At 48.5% G+C, this 18,417-nt stretch overlaps 1 protein-coding gene and 1 pseudogene across 2 annotated transcripts; one reads left to right on the forward strand and one right to left on the reverse strand.

Annotated features, from left to right (window-relative positions):
* Positions 1 to 38: 38 nt before the first annotated feature.
* Positions 39 to 9,920, reverse strand: Dnajc14 (DnaJ heat shock protein family (Hsp40) member C14). Its single transcript, XM_090327078.1, has 7 exons — positions 9,748 to 9,920; positions 7,776 to 9,238; positions 3,002 to 3,108; positions 2,676 to 2,795; positions 1,600 to 1,760; positions 1,412 to 1,514; positions 39 to 959 (listed from the first exon to the last, which is right to left on the reverse strand). Exons 2-7 carry the CDS (start codon positions 9,183 to 9,185, stop codon positions 749 to 751), a joined length of 2,112 nt encoding a protein of 703 aa, XP_090183204.1. The 5' UTR covers positions 9,186 to 9,238; positions 9,748 to 9,920; the 3' UTR covers positions 39 to 748.
* Positions 9,921 to 11,183: 1,263 nt separating this feature from the next.
* Positions 11,184 to 15,918, forward strand: LOC150067031 (transmembrane protein 198-like; annotated as a pseudogene). The gene is made up of 5 exons (XR_016533898.1): positions 11,184 to 11,424; positions 12,502 to 12,744; positions 13,348 to 13,929; positions 15,097 to 15,257; positions 15,378 to 15,918. The product of XR_016533898.1 is annotated as a transmembrane protein 198-like (transcript).
* Positions 15,919 to 18,417: the final 2,499 nt, after the last annotated feature.

The raw sequence follows: 18,417 nt of genomic DNA on the forward strand, positions 1-18,417 counted from the left end.
GGGCTCCAACTATGTGGGCAAAGAAGAAAGGGAAGATATAGGTTGCCAGTTATATATTTATAGAAAGATAATCCCCTGGCTTTAAATAGATATGTACATACAAATATGAACAAACTTAAAAAAATACAAACCCTTGGATCACATTGGGGCTTCTGCAAAGTCCCTTTATCTTTCTCCCTCACCCAAGGGTAGAGGGCATGAGTCTGCTTTTTTAAAAATTGTTAATTTTGGCCAACCTTGCAGCAACAAGCCAGAAGTTGGATAACCTGCCCACAAGGTGAAAAGTCAGAGGAAAAATTCCATTTCCACTCTTTGAACTCTATGCCTCTTCACAATTAGGGCTACATGTTTTCTCATTTTCTTTTTGAATATATCAGGGTAAAAGAGGAGGTCCCCCTAAAATAAGATACACTCAGTTTAAAAGAGGATGTCATTACTGACCTCAGGGAAATACCCAGTTCTCACACCTTAAAGGGATATACTGTCAAGCCTAGGTCTAGGACCTAGGTTCTTTGCTGTAGCTACCCCCTATTTCTTTGGTATTGTCAAAAGACAAAATTCGGTTCCTGGGTGTTAGGGAGGAGGAAAAGTGGTTTGGGGGATTTCTACAAGTACTGAGTGAACAATTTAAGCTTAAAATTTTCCCTTTTTGAAATAGTTAAAAATAAAACAAATCAAACTTCATCCTGCGCTGTACACAGCCCTTTTGACTCCCTGACATTGATTTGAGGAAAGAAGAGAAGGGGTGTCAACGTTGGAAGGGCCTCCTCACTTTCTTCCGCCGCTTCGGCTTGGCTTCTCCCTTGGGTACTGTGCTGTTGGGCTTGGAAGCTGCAGTGGCCCCAGGGCCAGGCTGAGGAGCTGCAAAGAAGTTCCCGTTGGACATCTGGCCTGGGGGTCCTTGAAAAATCCGGCTCAAGAAATCCTGCAGGTCAGCAGGAGGGGTATCTGGGGTGGCTCTGAGAAGGGAGAAAAATAAATGAATAAGGCAAGAGATGTTAAAGTCATATAGCCACCGGCTCACTCCTATAATCCTAGTTACTCAGGAGGCTGAGATCTGAGGATCAAGGTTCAAAGCTAGCCCGGGCACAAAAGAACCTGAAACTCTTATCTCTAACCTCTAGAAAATGAGAAATGGGGCTTGGCTCTAGAGTAGGGCAATAGCCTTGAGTTGAGCTCAGGGACAACACCCAGACCTAGGGGTAGGGTGGTAGCCTTAAGCTGAAGAGCTCAGGGACAGTGCCCAGGCTGAGTTCAAGCCCCATGACCCACCAAAAAAAAAAAAAAGAATAGATTATACTGAGGCAACTGCCAAACTTCCCAGAAAGTAAAGTATTCTAAACAGCAAGTCATCTGAAACCATACTCAGAACTGACCTAGTGGACAGATAATTCAAAGGACCACCACCTACCTCTGCCGACCACTGGTGCCTGGCATCCGAGAACCAAATGAGATATGATAGGGAACTCTGTGGGTGTCTGGGGAGATTCCCACACGCTGGCATCCAGCCCACTCTGCAAACAGGAAAAATAATTATCCAGAAAAATCACCGAGCACACATGATGAAACATGAAGATTTTCTATAGGACAGAAAGGTACCTGTAATATCATAGACCTTTCCATCCATCAGTGCGAAGTAGGTTATTTTGAGGCCCAACATGCTTGACTCCGCCCAAAAGTCTCCTTCCTCAGCAGGATGCAGTCTATTGCACTCAGCACAGTATCTAGCACTCTTAGGTTCCCGGTCCATTTCAAACCTCCTGCAACCAAATAAAAGTATAGTAGTTAATATTTTGTTAGGTCTACAAGGACACTGCCAGTAGTATCATTAGGATCAAATATGATCAACAGAGCTAAAAGCTCAGCTCTAAGCTGAGCACTGTGGCTCACACTGTAATTCAGTCTGGAGGCTAAGATGTGAGGATCGCCAGCCTGGAAACTCAGCTGGCACTTAAGAATATAAGACTCTTACCTCCAGTTAACCACTAGAAAAAAGAGGAAGTTGAGGCCGTGGCCCTAGGGGTAGGGTAGTAGCCTTGAGCAGGCCCAGGGGTAGGATGGCAGCGTTGAGCTGAAGAGCTCAGGGACAGTGCCCAGGCCCAGAAAAAAAACTTGTTATATATGTCTATGTACAGGATTCCCTCAACTTTCAATTTGAACACTTAATTTTGTTTTCTTTCCATTAACTCAAATCCTCAGTGGCTCATGCTGTAGTACTAGGTATTCAGGAGGCTGAGATCTGAAGATCATGGCTCAAAGCCATCCTGGGTAGAAAAGTCCATGAGAATCTTATGACCAGTGAACTACTCACTGAGCTGTGGCTCAAGTGGTAGAGTGCTACCTTTGAGCCAAAGAAGTTCAGGGACAGTACCCAGAACCTGAGTTCAAGCCCCAGGACTGGCGCACCCCCCAACCCCCAACACACACACACACAAATCCTCAATCTCTTATAGTACAGTAACAGTGGAAGAACCTCAGGGTCTTTGTACTCATCATCTGTGTCCCACAATTACCAGATTTTTGTTTTTTTCCTCTCAGCCAAGCAGAATATTTGGCTCTCTCTCCCTCTTCTCTGTACTTGGATTTGAACTCGGGACCTCGCACACATGCACACCCATCCTAATTACCCTATCTCTGAGCTGTGGCTATCCCACAATCCCTGCCCTCCTTCATACCTATGCTTTCCTTGGCATCGGCTACACATCATAGTATTCATTGCCTCTTTAAGGTCATCTTGCAGCTTGGATAGGAACTCATTCACTGACCGGCTCAGCTCACTCTCTGCCATTCGTTTCCTAAAAGGAAAGCTTTGTTAAGTTACAGGGTATTGAGGGAGGAACAAAGAGATGGACCTATTTGCCTCTTGAGGCCCATACTAGCTAGAAAGGAACTCCATTCAGTTCTCTCTTCCTGACAGCCTTTATCCACACAAGTCCAAGGGCCTCTTCTACTGGGTATTTTCTAATCTATTTCACCTGCCCACTTCCTAGCTCCAACTTACATTTCATATTCTTTCCGCCTTTCAGGGTTGCTGACAATGTCCCAAGCTGCCCGCAAAACTTTGAAGGCCTCTTCAGCCCGAGGATGATGATTTTTATCAGGATGAACCTACCAAGACAAAGAACCTGCCATCATAAATCCATTCCAACCCCAAGCACCTATCTTGGTCTATTCCCGTATCAAAGAGCTTCAGGGCTGGGAGTTTGGCCTAGTGGTAGACTGCTTGCCTAGCATGCACAAAGATCTGGGTTTGATTCCTGTGTATCACATACATAGAAAAAAAGCCAGAAGTGGGGCTGTGGCTCAAGTGGTAGAGCTCTCGCCTTGAGAAAACCCAAGGACAATGCTTAGGCTCTGAGCCCAAGGCCAAGACTGGCATTAAAAAAATAGTAATAATAGGGGCCAGGAGTTTGGCCTAGTGGTAGAGTGCTTGCCTAGCATGCACGAAGACCCAGGTTCGATTCCTTGGTACCACATACTTAGGAAAAGCCGGAAGTGGTGCTAAGGCTCAAGTGGTAGAGCTCTAGCCTTGAGAAAAATCCAAGGACAGTGTTCAGGCCTGAGCTTAAGCCTAGGACTGGCAAAAAAAAAAAATAAAATAAAAAATGATAATAATAATAATTAATAATAATGATAGGGGCCAGGAGTTTGGCATAGTGATAGAGTGCTTGCCTAGCATGCACGAAGACCCAGATTCTATTCCTTGGCACCACATACAGAGAAAAAAGCTGGAAGTGGTGCTGAGGCTCAAGTGGTAGAGCTCTAGCCTTGAGAAAGTCCAAGGACAGTGCTCAGGCCCTTAGCTCAAGCCCAGGACTGGTAAGAAAAAAAAAATAATGATGATGATGATGATAATAAATAAAAAGAAGCCAGGCGCATTGGCTCACGCCTGTAATCCTAGCTACACAGGAAGCTGAGATTTGAAGATCAAGGTTCAAAGCTGCCAGGGCACAAAAGGACCTGAGACTCTTATCTCTAATTAACCTAAAGAAAAAGGGAAGTGGGGCTTGGCTCAAGAGTAGGCCGGTAACCTTGAGCTGAAGAGCTCTGGGACAGCCCCCAGGCCCAGAGTTCAAGTCCCATGACCCACAAAATAAATAAATATAAAGAGTTTCACAGAATCAGTGTTGCTTAATGGCTATTTTGCTTCTGCAGACAGACCTGGGTTCAGGTCTCGACTGTCATCTCTATGACCTTGAATATTTCACATTTTACAGATTATTGAGAGGATTAAGAATACATATACAGGGCCTGTTGTGGTGGCTCAAGCCTGTAATCCTAGCTACTCAGGGCTGAGATCTGAGGATTGCAGTTCAAAGCCAACCCAGGCACTAAAAAACATGAGACTATTATTTCCAGTTAACCACCAGAAAACCAGAAGTGGTACTGTGGCTCAAGTGGTAGAGCGCTAGCCTTGAGAAAGCTCAAGGACAGTGTTCAGGCCCTTAGTTCAAACCTTCTCTCCCCCCAAAAACGAAGAATACATATGAAGAATTTAGTATACAATCTGGCTATCACTATCTCCCCCCCTTCTCTCTCCCCCTCTCCCCTCCCCCTTCTCTCCCTCCTCTCTCTCTCTCTCTCTCTCTCTCTCTCTCTCATCAGTCCTGGGCTTGAGCTCAGGGCCTGACCACTGACCTTAGACTTTCTCAAGGCTAGAGATCTACCCCTTGAGCCTCAATACCACTTCCAGCTTTTTTCTATGTATGTGGTACCAAGGAATCGAACCCTGGTCTTTGTGCATCTAGGCAAGCACTCTACCACTAGGCTAAACTCCTGGCCCTATCTACTGTCTCTTTTTGCCTGGAATTATCCAAGTTTAGTACTGAAAATGCACACAGGGATAACTGATCATCCTACCTGATACACTGAAAGCCCTTGCTCTGTAACTATCTTACCAGTCATCAAAGTTTCAAAATGTTATTTATTCACACTCATTCTTTTCCTACTAGAAAAATCTCATCCAAGCTAGACACCGTAATCCTAGTACACAGGAGACCTGAGTCAGGAAGATCATGTCTGAAGTCTGCCCAGGTTCCAAAGGGAATTGCAGGTCAGCTTGAGCTATCTCCCTTGTTGGACACTATCTCAAAAAAAGAGAAAAAAAAAAAATCCTTTCCAAGACTTACTACCATAATCTGCCTTTCTGCTCCAGATATTAAATAGCATATGGTGTTTTCCAAAGCTTTTTATACATTTTTCAGTCTTTCCTCCATGACAAATAATAGCCTCTCTTCCTACAGCTTCCTGATTGGTCCATCCCCATTGCCCTAATACCCCTTAAGGCACACCCCCAGCCCTCCTGATTGATGCCAAATAAAAGAATGCTGAGCTAATATAACAGCCTTTTAGACATGTTCAACAGGATCTAGGTTCTCTAAAAAAAGACACCTACAAACTTTAGCCCAGAAAGAACTTTGGGGCTGTAAAAGATGGGAAAAGACCCTTGGTTATCTCATATTGTTACACTATCTCACTTTGTTACCTGATATATCGGATATATTAGTATTTGGTTATCTGAAATTGGATAGGGAACGGGGGAAAACAGGATGAGGGGAGGGGGGAGGGGGGAGGAAAATGGGGACCAAGACATGTGAAAGGGTATCGATGTATGAGAATTAATGCTCCATCTATCTGGCAAATATCATGTAACCCTTCTATTAATTACAATAAAAATATACATAAAAAAAAGATGGGAAAAGAAGTTTCTACTCAAGTTGGGGGAAAAAAAAAAAGATTTCCCAAGAAAAAAAGACATGAAGGTGAGAAGATGAGAAGAGATCTATTAGTTACTAAGGATAAAGTTACCTAAAAATACACGAGGCTGTCCTCTAAAAGTCATTCATTTTCCACCATATTAATTTGTTAAATTACAAATCTGGAGGCTTCTTGTACACCTGTAATTGTTAAGGGAAACTTCACCCATTTTTCTGTGTTACACAGCCATTGGGATAATTTGCACACTTATATTGAGTCCAGCTCCATACACTCAGAAGGAGGCCTCCAAAGCAACTTATATTTCACTTGTACAGAAATAGAAACAACAGCCAGTGCAGTGCCTTACGCCTATAATCCTAGTTACACAGAAGGCTAAGATCTGAGAATTGTGGTTCAAAGCCAGCCCGAGCACTAAAGACCGTGAGTGAGACTCTTATCTCCAATTAGCCACTAAAAAACCAGAGATGGTACTGTGGCTCAAGGGGTAGGGTAGTAGCCTTGAGCTGAAGAGCTCAGGCACAAGATCCAGGCCCAGAGTTCAAGCCCCATAACTAACCAAAAAAAAAAAAAAAAAAACAGAAAGGGAAGACCTAAAGTGCTCAGTAGAGCACTTACCTAGCATGCACAAGGCTCTGGGTTTGAGAGCAACAACCATAAGCCTAAAAATAACAACAATGTTTACCTATAATATCTTTTTTCCCCCAGTACTGATGATTGACCCAAGGCCTCCCTCATTCTAAGCAAGTACTGTACCACGTGAGGCACACTCCCAGCCCTCTAACTGCAACCTGACTATATGCTCGCATTAAACCATTCCCCTCAATCATATGGCACATCACCTGCACCTTCTCTTATTGATAAAAGCAACTGTACTTTCATGCATGATGTACATACATAGAAATATACCTATGGTCTATGTTCCATTTTCCTTCCCTCTAGTATTTTGGGCTGCTCTTGAAATAGCCTGTTTTCAAAGTTGGAAATATAGCTCAGCAGAGCACTTGCAAGGCCCCAGGTTCAATCCCAGGACCATCCCGCCCCCACCCCACCCCCTGCAAAAAACAAACAAACAAACAAGTTTTCTCCTATTTAGTCTTGGAATGATCACATACCATGCACTCCCTAGACCCTCCCACAGGGAAGGATTCACACTTGCCTCTCTAGGAGACAGCTAAGTTTCCCCATGTTTAAAAATCCCCCCTTCGGGCTGGTGCCAGTGAGTTATGTCTAAAATTGTAACTACTCAGGAAAGATCAGGAAGATCGCAGTTTGAAATCAGCCTAGAAAGAACAGTGCAGGAGATTCTGTCTCCAAAATAATGAACAAAAAGCAGGGCTGGAGGCATGGCTCAAATGGTACAGTGCCAGTCATGTAAAAGCAAAAGAATGAGTTCATACCTCAGTATCAACAAAAGGGGGAAAAAAAACTCCTTTGGAAGTTATAAGAGAGCATGACTACAGTCCCAACACTTAGAAGCAGTAGCCAGAAGATCACTAACTCAGCCTGAACTACCCAGAGAAACTCAGTCTTAAAAAAACAAACAAACAAACAAACAAAAAAGCCAAGTGCCAGATCCTCACATTTGCAATCCTAGCTACACAGAACCTGAAGAATCGTGGTTCAAGTGGTAGATCATCAACCAGCATAAGCAAAATGCTAGGAGTTCAGTGTGCAAAGTTCAAGCCCTAGTATTGTCACACACACACACACACAAAAAGTCAACAACAGAAATTCCTCCTCTATTGGGGGGAGGGGCAACTGAGGTACTCTCTCCCCCAACCTAGTTAAAATAACTTTATATAAGGCAATGTGAAGTCCATTACTGCCTGCTACAACTGGTTCCAAAAACAAAAATCTTATGATGAAAGATTAATGTGTCATTAATCAAAAGATTAATATGGAAAGGTCAGATTCCATAGTAGGGGAAATCTTCATGCTCTTTCCTAAGAATGCTATGCTTCAAGTTGACATTATACAATGCCTTTCCTTTATTTCACTATCCCTAAAATTGAAATATGGAAACAAAGGCAAACAAGAAATAGGCAAAGGGTACTCACCATCACTGCCAGCTGCCTGTAGGCCTTCTTCAGTTCAATATCTGATGCAGTGGCTTCAACCCCAAGCACATGAAATGGGTTTAGTTCATCCTCAGAAACCCCAGCCATAGTCAAAAGTCGAGTCACTTCCTCTTCTGGCTGACAGTAACGCCCACTAGCTACTGGTGCATTCCCCTGCTTATTAGTCCTCTGTTTGATCCAAGGCAAGTCCAGCCAACCCCACTGAACTAATCTTACCAGCCACTGCCACAGCCTGCTATCTCTCAGAAGAGTAAAGCATCGCTGTAAAGCTGGAGAATCCAACCAAGAGAAGAGCCAGGTGGCCTTATCTCTCCAGCCTAACCGGTCACCTAGCCCCACTAGAAACCGCCAGGCCAACTGCAGACAGCCCAAAAAGAGAGCCAAAGCCAGGAGTAGCAAAGCACCCAGTACTCTAAGAAAACGGGTGAACAATCCTGCCCCACAGGAAAAGCCTTGGCTTAGAAACTGGTATGCCACCTGGGCCCACCCCCCAAGCCTCCCTGCCCAGGCTCCCACCCAAACTCGAAAAAGGTCAAGATCACTGCCTTTCAGCTGCTTGCATGCATAGATGAGATGGCCACAAGTTTCCACGTACTCTCCCACCAAGACCAGAAGTTCAATTAGCCACCAGAAGCCCGCCTGTCCAAGCTGACACAGTTCTTCTGCTCCCCATAACCCCAGGCCTCGGCGCCTATCTGTCTGACTTCGTTTTCGGCCCAGCCGATGTCGACCAGGGGATCTGGGATCTTTACGTCCAACCTCCCGAGTTTCTTCCTTGGTTGGAAAACGGTGCCTCTGCTTCCGAGATGGGGTTTTTTTCCCGCTGGACACACGTGAAAAATCACTGGGGAATTTAAGAGGTTCTTCATTGTCATATTCTTCTTCTAACTCCTCATCTTCTCTCAAGGCGGGAGAGGTACAATGGTGGCAAAAGTTGCTGGAAGAACCATCTCCTCCCTCAGAGTAGGACCCTTCAGGGATCTGAAGGGTTCTCTGGCAGTTACAAGCAGATGGAATGGAAAGAAATGAAGGGTTCCCATCCTCCTGGTACCCAACCTCACTCTCTCTGCAGAGTTCCTGGTCCACTCCTGACTCTTCTTCTGAAGATGCCTCGCTGGGATCAGGGTCTTCTTCTCTAGGCGGTCCTGGACCTCTTGGGGGGCCGTGGCTTGGATCCGACCAGTGGGCTGGGTTTGGGAGCTGTGTGTACTTAGGACCAGAGTGCTCTGTGAGGCAACCGGTACCATTAGGAGCAGTCCCTGCTGAGTCCCTGAGTTTTGAGAAAGAAAGTATTTCAGGGTTCACCGAGGGTCCCGAAGTCCTGAGGGAGGCACCACCGCCAGGGTGGGCTCCGCACAACCCTCTTTCTCCGGGGTGCTTTTGGGCCATTTCCCCGGGGCTTCCTGAGGATTTTAGGTCACAGCCATGGTAAGTTCTGATGCCTGCAAAAGAAGGTACCAGGAAAGGAATGGTCAAGGGTGGGACCAAGGGAAGCCTTCGAGTCCCGAGTACACATTCAACGTGCCCCACTCACACCTTTCTCATCCCAGATTCTTTGTGGGGGGGGGCATTCGCTAACCCTAACGCTACGCCCAGAAGTCATCAGACGACAGACCAACCTTAACAGCCACCTTGCCCACCCCACTTCCAAATCGGAAAAGTTTCTGTTGTCCCCAGTCAGCTAAAATAGTCAATCAAGGAACGAGAAAGGGACCGCGAAGGGTGTGGTCGGGTGGGGATTTGTCACTCTTCGGGGGCTGGGGGGGGGGAGGAAAGACGGCCCGATAGGTGGGGGTGGGGGGCCGACTGTCAGGAAAGGGTGGGGACCTGGAGACTCAAAGAAAAGCTGCGTGGGGTGGGGGAGGAGGAGGGCGGAGTTTAGGGTAGGCCCCCCGGAGAAGCCCACCGGGCGACTCACCCGGCTGGATGGAAGGGGGCGAAGGTAACGTACCGAACAGTGGCGGTAACTCCTCCCCCTCGAGCAAGCCGGGCCTGATGCCAGGGGGAGCTACGAGAGCAGCTCCCCCCGGCTCCGCCTCCCGCGCAGCTCCCCCGGCTCCGCCTCCCGCTCCCGCTCCGCTTCCGCCTTCCGTCCCCGTCGCGACCGGAGAGCTGCGCCGACTTCCACTTCCGGGGTCACGGGGTGGGAGGGGCGGGTGCGGGCGGCAGGGGGGCGGGGAGACGGGAAGCAGCAGGAAAAGCGGTTGGCGGGCACGCGAGCCAGTCGCAGCCAGCTCGGAGCCCCCGGAGAGCCCCTCGGTCCCGCCTCTTAAAGGGCCCTCCGCCCTCGCTCTGGGAGGGCTGGCATGGCTGTTCACACCCGCCGGGCTGCGGGAAGCGACCGGGGCTCTTCAGCAATGCCTGCAGGCCGGGGCAGAGGGAGGGGGAGGAGAAGAGGGAGGGATAGACTCTCAGACTTGCTCTGGCTGTAGCCCTCAGCTATGCAGGGACTGGAAGATGGAGGACAGCCGCCGAGGCATACATAAGTATTTTCCTTAACAACAACAGAAATAATAATAATAATAAAACTGGGAGCCGAGGAGCCACCGCCCGGATCCTTCTCCGATCGGCTGCAGGACAGAAGCCCCTCTGTGTCCCGAGAAGACGATACCGCCGGCTAGGCCCGCCCCCCCCCCGCCCGGGCTCTGTGCTCGGCCCCTCCTCCTCTCCGGGCAACCCTTGGCCTACCACCCCGCTCCGCCCCGGCTGGCGGGCGTCCCTGGTAACTGCAGCTCCCACGCCCCGGGCCCGCCCCCTCCGGACGCGGCTCCCAGGCCCAGTCCAGGGATGAGGGTGGGGGGGCTGCGAGCCCGAGCCCAGTGCCACGGAACACCGCCCTCCTCGGCGGGCTGCTTGGCACTCATGTGCATGCCGAGCCCCCTCGGCCCACGTCGACCCGCATCCCCCCCCCCGCTCCCACGCAGACCCCCGGGGTCTCCCCTTCTCTGCACACGCTTCTAGCCTTACAGTTCTGTCAATGCCCCGTCTTGCTCCGCAAATATTTTTCCACTCAGCCCACCACCAGCGCCCCCAGATCAGTAAAAGTCCCTTCCCCCGGATCCCGATCCCGACCACCCGGCTCCCCAGCAAGACAATACTCCAATTCTCTGGGAAGTGGAAGAAACCAAGCTGCACCTAGGGGGTCTTGTGCGCCCCAGTTGGGGCTTTGCGAGCTTCAGGCTGTCAACTCATGTCAAATGCATTGGAGACATGTCTCCAAATCTCCTGATGTATCTCCCGAGACTTTTCTCCGCCGTGACTGGGGAGTCTCTGGCTCTGAACTAGAGCAGTGGGCAATCAGAGTTCCCTCCCCCCCCCATACAGAGGGACGGATTGGAGGGTCCCGCCCCATGATGTCACCCCCTCACACACACACACGCACACACACACACACACACACACACACTCCCCCCCCCTTCCTCTACCCCACCCTACCCCCACCTCCAAGCTAGTTCCATTTAGTTCATTGGGCTTGGGCCACGACTTGCAAGAGTTTCGGGTGCATCGAACAAGAGTGGCCCTGGGAATGCCTGCGACCGACGATCTCGCGGGCACCCTGGACCTCCGAGTTGGCTGGGCTGCAGCTGGGGTCTAAGCAAGCACCCCTCTCCTCAGTCCGGGCAGGGTGGTGAGTAACTGACAACCCCACCTCCCCAACTTCCCCTTGTTTGGGTTCCCAGATTTCCAAGCATACGGAGAAGAGACCTAGGACTTTTCCGAGCCAACCTTCCGTCTGTGAGGGCTTTGATACTAAGAAGATAGCTGAAGGAAAGTGCCTGCGAGTCGCCCCATTCTCTCAACATCCGAAGTGCCACTGCTTCAGCCGGCTCTTTCCAGGATCTGAATTCAGATCCCACAGGCAGCCCAGACGCTCCTAGGGGGGAATAATGAGTAAGGGAAATCCCATCCGTGTCCTGCGTGGAGAAGCAAGTGGATTCAGGGATTTGAGATGTCCGAGGGCAAGGCGGCTTGCTTTTTCCTTGTGGGTTCCTTAGGGTTTCGCTTGCCTCCTTTCCCCCAACTCCATCTCAGCATGAAGCCTAGGCTTCAAAACCCTGTGGCTGTCTCTACTTAATTCCTTGACTCAAACTCCTTTAGTGTCTGTTTTTTTCTTCCCAGGGTTGAAGCTGCTTTCCTAAGACCCACCATGACTCATTCTCTCCTCTTCTTCCGCTCCCCTCGATTTAACCCCACCCTCTCCATTTCCATGAGGTAGTATTGAGCTCCAGCTGTGGATGAGACAAACTTTCTTTTTAGCTGGAACAAGACTTTTGCCATGGCTTTGATGCCCTTACACTCCTCCCTTTACAGACCCAGAACTTCCTGGGAAGCTAGAGCATGGACAAAGCCTTATTATCTTATGAGACTTTCACTTGTTTAAGTTTTATATCCTTGGTTCAGGGGATGGGAAAACTCCCCTGAGCACAATCTTGTGGACTTCTTTACTTACCACAACTAGGTCATTTTTCCTCTTGAAATTGACCATTCTTCAAAAGAAATAGAAATAGGGGTTGGGAATGTGGCTAAATGATAGAGTGCTTGCCTAGCATGGATAAAGCCCTGGGTTCAATTTCTCAGTACCACTTCAACAGAAAAAGCCATAAGTGGTGCACTGTGGCTCAAGTGGTTGTGAGCTAGCCTTGAGCAAAAGAAGCTCAGAACAGTGCCCAGAATACCTCAGTTTCTGCTCTCTATTCTCTTGCAGGTTTCCCAACCACCTTAAGACATTTGTGGATGGATGAAAGGAGCTGACACACCTCCCACTCTGTGACCATGGATAGTACATTGCTGCCCTTGACTCTGACATCTGACCCAAGGCCCTTTAATCAACAGCTCTTAGAGCCTCCCAACTCAAGATGTGTCTTAGAACCCCAGGCCAATCCTGAACTGGCACCCATCCTGGTGTGTGCCCTTTGCTGTTGCTTTGGAATCATCTACTGCTGCTTCGGTGAGGGCAGGGCCAAAGTCCTAGGAGGCAGCTGCCCACAGCTGTTACCCTCAAAGGGAACAGTTCTTCTTTGCTCCTGGGTCACCTCAACTCCTCCATCAGGAGATGCCTACCTTCGCCATGGCCTGTACTACCCCTGCCAGCTTTATGCCCATCCCTCTGGCCCATCCCTCTATCTGTCACCCCTAGCATTCTCTACCTTCCTTTCCCAACTCCATTCCCAAATTGTCAAAACTCCACCATTTCAAAACTCCATTCCCAAATTATCCTTCATGCTTGAGGAAACATCTGGAAACCAGAATGAATCTGTAGTCATTTCTTCCTGTGTGCCATCCTTGAAAGGACCAGCTAGGCCATCTTCCTATACTTATCCTCCTTAATACACCCATCTCACCTCCTGACTTTCCCCTCCACCCCCAAACAGTTTCTAAATACCCTCCTTTCCTCCTGAAGCTTAACCCATCCCACCCCTTGCCTTGAAGCCCCCTTGGTTTGCTGTTCCCATCTTCTGCTCCCCTGATGACCACTCCTCTCCCAACTCGCCACAGCCATTTCTGTAGAGCCATCTTTCTACCTTTCAGCACCTCCTACCTCTCTTCCCAGGCTACCGCTGCTTCAAGGCAGTCATGTTTCTCTCCGGTCTGCTGTCAGGAGCTCTGGTGATCTTCCTGCTGTGCCACAAGGAGCAGGTGCTGGAGACACAGTTGAGTCTAGAGGTGACTGCAGGCATCGCGCTTGGCATTGGCCTCCTCTGTGGCCTCGTCACCATGCTGGTTCGAAGTGTTGGACTCTTCCTGACTGGTCTCTTGCTAGGCCTGACCTTGGGCATTGGGATCCTGCTGGGCACTGAACCCATCTATCAACCACCCTCAGCCTGGGTGCCAGCTGGGGGACTGGTGGGACTGGCACTACTGGGAGCCCTGCTCACACTTCGTTGGCCACGTCCATTCACAGTTCTGGGCACAGCCCTTCTGGGTGCTGCAGTGCTGGTGGCCTGTGCTGACTACTTCCTGGAGGGGCTGGCACTGGGTAGTCGGCTGGGCCAACGCCTGCAGGCACTTGCAGCCTTGCCTCCTCTCTGCTGGTATAGCTGGGTCTTACTGGGGACCTGGCCTGCCGTGGGAGCTCTCGGAGTCCTGGCCCAGTGGAAGCTCCTGGCTGAAGAACGTGGAGGCCGTGCCAACGGTGAGTTAGTCCTGTGCTATGTAAACAGCCAACCTGTACTAGTTTTACTAGTGTCCTTACTTCCCAGACTTGAAGAGAGGAGGGGAGAAACACTGGAAAGAGGAGGGGAGAGGATATCGAAAGTCAACAGACAAGCTGGGCACTCTTGGCTCACACCTAGCTATTCAGGAAGCTGAGATTTGAGGATCTTAGTTCAAAGCCAACCAGGCCAGAAAAGTCCTTGTGAGACTCTTATCCCCAATAAACCACCAGAAAACTGGAAGTGGCACTGTGGCTCAAGGTGATAGACCTCTATCCTGATAGAACTTAGGCCCTGAGTTCAAGCCCCATGAATGAGTGAAAAGCTAGGTAAAATAAAAAGGCTAACAGGGTAGGAAGTTGAAGGAAAGTTAGAGGTTAAGTAGCCAGGGAGGGCAGGTTCAGAATGAGAAAACCCATTGTTAGGGGATACAGGGACTGCTATAAAATCAAAGGAGGATCCCAGGGAAATCCAGGAAGAAAAAGTAGAAGAATTTCAAGCTGGGTACCCATAGCTCATGCATGTTAACCTAGCTACTTATGAGGCTGAGATTTGAGAGGAGTGTAATTCAAAGCCAGAAAAGCCTGTGAAATTCATCTCCAATCAACCACCACCACCACCCAAAAAAAAAAAAAGACCAAAGCCAGAAATGGAGCTATGGCTCAAGTGGTTAAGTGCCAGCTTGAACAAAAAGGCTCAAGAATAGTACCCAGACTCAGGGCTCACGATCCAGAACCCAAATAACAACAAAAAATAAAATCAACTCCAGTCAGGTACAGGCTCAGGCCTGTAATCCTAGCTGAGATCTAAAGATTGAGGTTCAAAGCTATCCTGGGCACTAAAGTCCTTGAGATTCTTATCTCCCATTAATCATTAGAAGACCAGAAGTGGCACTGTAGTTCCAGGGGTACAGGCAGTAGCCTTGAGCTGAAGAGCTCAGGGATAACGCCCAGGCCAGAGTTCAAGTCCCATGACCGACAGGAGAAAAAAAAATTTCAATAACTGAAGACGATTGAGACTTGAGAAAAGCACAACGGGAAAGTCCAAATGGATCGCTATGAACTGTAAGTCTGTTTAGGGCTGAAGATTTTCAGGCCCTAAAGAGGTAAAGAGGCCTCCATGAATGTGTATTGCTCCTTCTCAAGCAGTGATCCTAAGCCACCAGCGAAGGCATTTCCAGCTCCTTCAGATCCCTCAGCAAGAGGCCAAGTGGCACCGGACTACCTCTGGAGCTGGACTGTGTGAGGGCAGCTCTCGGCACCAGCGCCCTACCACCAATTCCCGGAGCCATGCTGATAGTGTGGCACCTGTGAGTGAATGGTTGGGACACCCTGGAGGGTTTGAGGTGGGATGAGGCAGAGGGCTTAGGAAGGATAGGCAAGCTGAGGTGTTCTAATCCCAGTCCTTCTTCTGCCCTGTACCCCTTCAGAGTTACCTCCAGAGTCTTCAGGAACGCCATCTGGGACCAAGTACCCAGGCCACAGCCCCTCACAGCATCTTGGACCTGGATTCTGACTCTGGTTCCACTGTCCCCCTCACCTTGCCCTCTAGCTCCACCCAGATGTGAACTTAAGCATCCACTGGTGCCCCAGTTGAGGGCCTGCAAATGCTAAGTAGAGGGGATCTGAGCCCTCAGAACTCACACAAAGTCCCCATCACTTGGATTTAGGGGTAGGATCTGTGCTCCAGACCAGTCCTTACAGGGATATATTTCAGGGACAGGCAGCCACAAGTCTTGTAGGGAGTGAGAGAAAGGGATGGAAATGTAAGAATCTCTATCTAGTAGAAGTGCCTTAGTCCCTAAAGAAACTTTTGCCTAATTTCCTGCAGACCCAAGGCATTTTTTTTTTTGTTTTACACTATTGGGAGTTGAGCACAGGGCCTTGTACATACTAGGCAAGCACTCTACCACTGAGTTACCTCTTTATATCCCAGATGCCTTACAAACACCAATCTCAGTATTGAAATGGTAAAATGTGTGTGTGTTCAAGTGCATGCATGCGTGCCTGCACGCCTGTCCAGGGGCTTGAACTCAGGGCCCTGCACTGTCCCTAAATCTTTTTCTTTTATCCTTCCTTCTACCCACCCAGTCCTGGGGCTTGAACACAGGGTCTGGGCACTGTCCTTAGGCTTTGTCAAGGCTAGCACTCTTCCACTTGAGCCACAGCACCACTTCCAGTTTTGTGTGTAAATGGTACCGAGGAATCCAACCCAGAAAGGGCTTCATGCATACTAGGCAAGCACTCTACCACTAGGCCACACTCCCAGCCCTCCCTATGTTCTTTTGTTCAAGGCCAGTCCTCTCCCACTAGAGCCACAGCTCTGCTTTTAGTGATTTTTGTAGGTTATTGAAGATCAGAGTTTCTCGCCAAGGCTAGCTTCAAACTGAGATGATCACATCTTATCCTCCAGAGTAGCTAGGATTACAGGCCAGCCACTTGTACCCAGCTGAGGGGCATTTTGAGAGAGGTTTTTTTGTTATTTTTTTTTAGGACCTATAAAAATATAAAAAGGCATTTGTTACCCTTCTTTTTTTCCTTTTTTTCTCCCCAGTCCTGGGGCTTGAACTCAGAACCTGGGCACTGTCCTTGGGCTTTTTCTACCACTTGAGCTACAGCACCATTTCTGGATTTTTCTGTGTATGTGTTATTAAGGAATCAAACTTCATGCATGCTAGACAAGCACTCTACCACTAAGTCCTATTTGGTAGCTTTTAAATGAGGACAGCCCAGAAAAACTCTAGGTGGTTCTTTATTAGGGAGTAATTAGGTTGAACCCCACAGGTTCAAGCTGCCTTCTACCTCAGTAAAAAGCACTATCCTCCATGCTACCACTTCTCTTTCATTGGGAGAAAACTATAGCACTTGCCTCCACCACTCCAAAAGCTTCCTTCTTACTACAAGAGAGCATTGGCCTAAATGCCAGATGTGCCATTTTACCCAAAGAAGCCTAATCTTTAGGACTGCATGGGAAACAAATGCCTTTTCTGCCTCTTACTGTGGGTGATACTAGTTTCTTCCTTAACCAAAATATTGTTCCAGCCACTAATTCATTCTAACTCTGACTTTCCTGCCCAAGGTCTGTTCCCTGGGTTCCCAGACAGCACGAAGACAGATCCCTCCATGGACAGCAAAGTTATAGGAGGAGGGAGGAAGAACATGGGATCATGTGAATAAAATGGCACTGAAAACCCAACCAGGAAGACTGTTTCTACTGTTGCTGCTTTTTTCTTTTTCTGTAAAATGAAGGAATATACCGGCTCTGATGACTCACACCTATAATCCTCAGTATTCAGAAGACTGAGATCTGAGTGCAGAGGTTCAAAGTTAGCCTGGGCAAAAAAGTTCATGAGACTCTTACTTATCTCCAATTACATATGCGCGCGCACGCGCGCGCGCGCGCGCGCACACACACACACACATACACACACACACAGAGCCATACATGGAGCTATGTCTCAAATGATAGAGCATTAGCCTTCAGCAAAAAAACTCATAGCACCTGGGTGCGGTAACTCACACCTTTTATCCTACCTGCTCAGGAGGCTGAGATCTGAGAATCAAGGTTCAAAGCCAGCCCGGGCACTAAAGTCAGTGAGACTCTTATCTCTAATTAACCTCTAGAAAACCGAAAGTGAGGCTGTGGCTCAAGGGGTAGTCTTGAGCTGAAGAACTCGGGGACAGCGCCCAGGCCCAGAGTTCAAGCCCCATGACCGACAAAAAAAAAAAACAACTCATAGACAACACCTAGTCCCTGATTCAAGATTCAAAACTGCCCAGGAGATAGGCAGGAAGAGCCTTATAAACCAATTTGTCTCTGAAGGTATGACAGAGGTTCCCTTGAGTAAATAGAATAATGAAGAGATGAACACTCAGACAGCTAGAGAAAGAGCTGTTTGGTCCTTAACATAGAATCAAACTGGGCACAGGTGACTCACACCTGTAATCCTAGCTACTCAGGAAGCTGAAATTTGAGAATCTTGGTTCAAAGATAGCCAGGGCAGGTAGGTTTCTCTCTCTCTCTCTCTCTCTCTCTCTCTCTCTCTCTCTCTCTCTCTCTCTCTCTCTCTCTCTCTCTCTCTTTCCTTTTTTGCCAGTCCTGGGGCTTGAACTCAGGTCCTGGGCACTGTCCCTGAACTTCCTTTGCTCAAGGCTAGCACTCTACCACTTGAGCCACAGCACTATTTCCGGCTTTTTCTGTTTACGGTATTGAGGAATCAAACCCAGGGCTTAATGCATGCTAAGCAAGCACTCTACCACTAAGCCACATTCCCAGCCCCTGTGAGTCTCTTATCTCAAATTATCTCCAGGGCCTGAATCCAAACCCCAGTACTGGCACACACACACACACACACACACAGACACGAAATAAAAACACAAGGCTAGCCTTTATTAAACACGTCAAACTGCTTGGCACTTCGTATATAAATATCTTATTGAATGCAACAACCCTACAGGATTGAAATTAAC

Source organism: Megascapheus bottae, chromosome 2 (genome assembly GCF_031878675.1).
Source record: "Megascapheus bottae isolate mThoBot1 chromosome 2, mThoBot2.hap1, whole genome shotgun sequence".
In the NCBI taxonomy this organism is placed as follows: domain Eukaryota; kingdom Metazoa; phylum Chordata; class Mammalia; order Rodentia; family Geomyidae; genus Megascapheus; species Megascapheus bottae.

What these genes read in the sequence shown, in the direction of transcription:
- Dnajc14 (XM_090327078.1), bottom strand. Translation starts at nt 9,185, where the DNA reads ATGGCCCAAAAGCACCCCGGAGAAAGAGGGTTGTGCGGAGCCCACCCT. An exon ending in CGATGCCAAGGAAAGCATAG is followed by an intron (nt 1,761 to 2,675) that starts GTATGAAGGAGG and finishes ATTTGGTTGCAG; the next exon opens with GAGGTTTGAAATGGACCGGG. An exon ending in GGCACCAGTGGTCGGCAGAG is followed by an intron (nt 960 to 1,411) that starts GTAGGTGGTGGT and finishes CTCCCTTCTCAG; the next exon opens with AGCCACCCCAGATACCCCTC.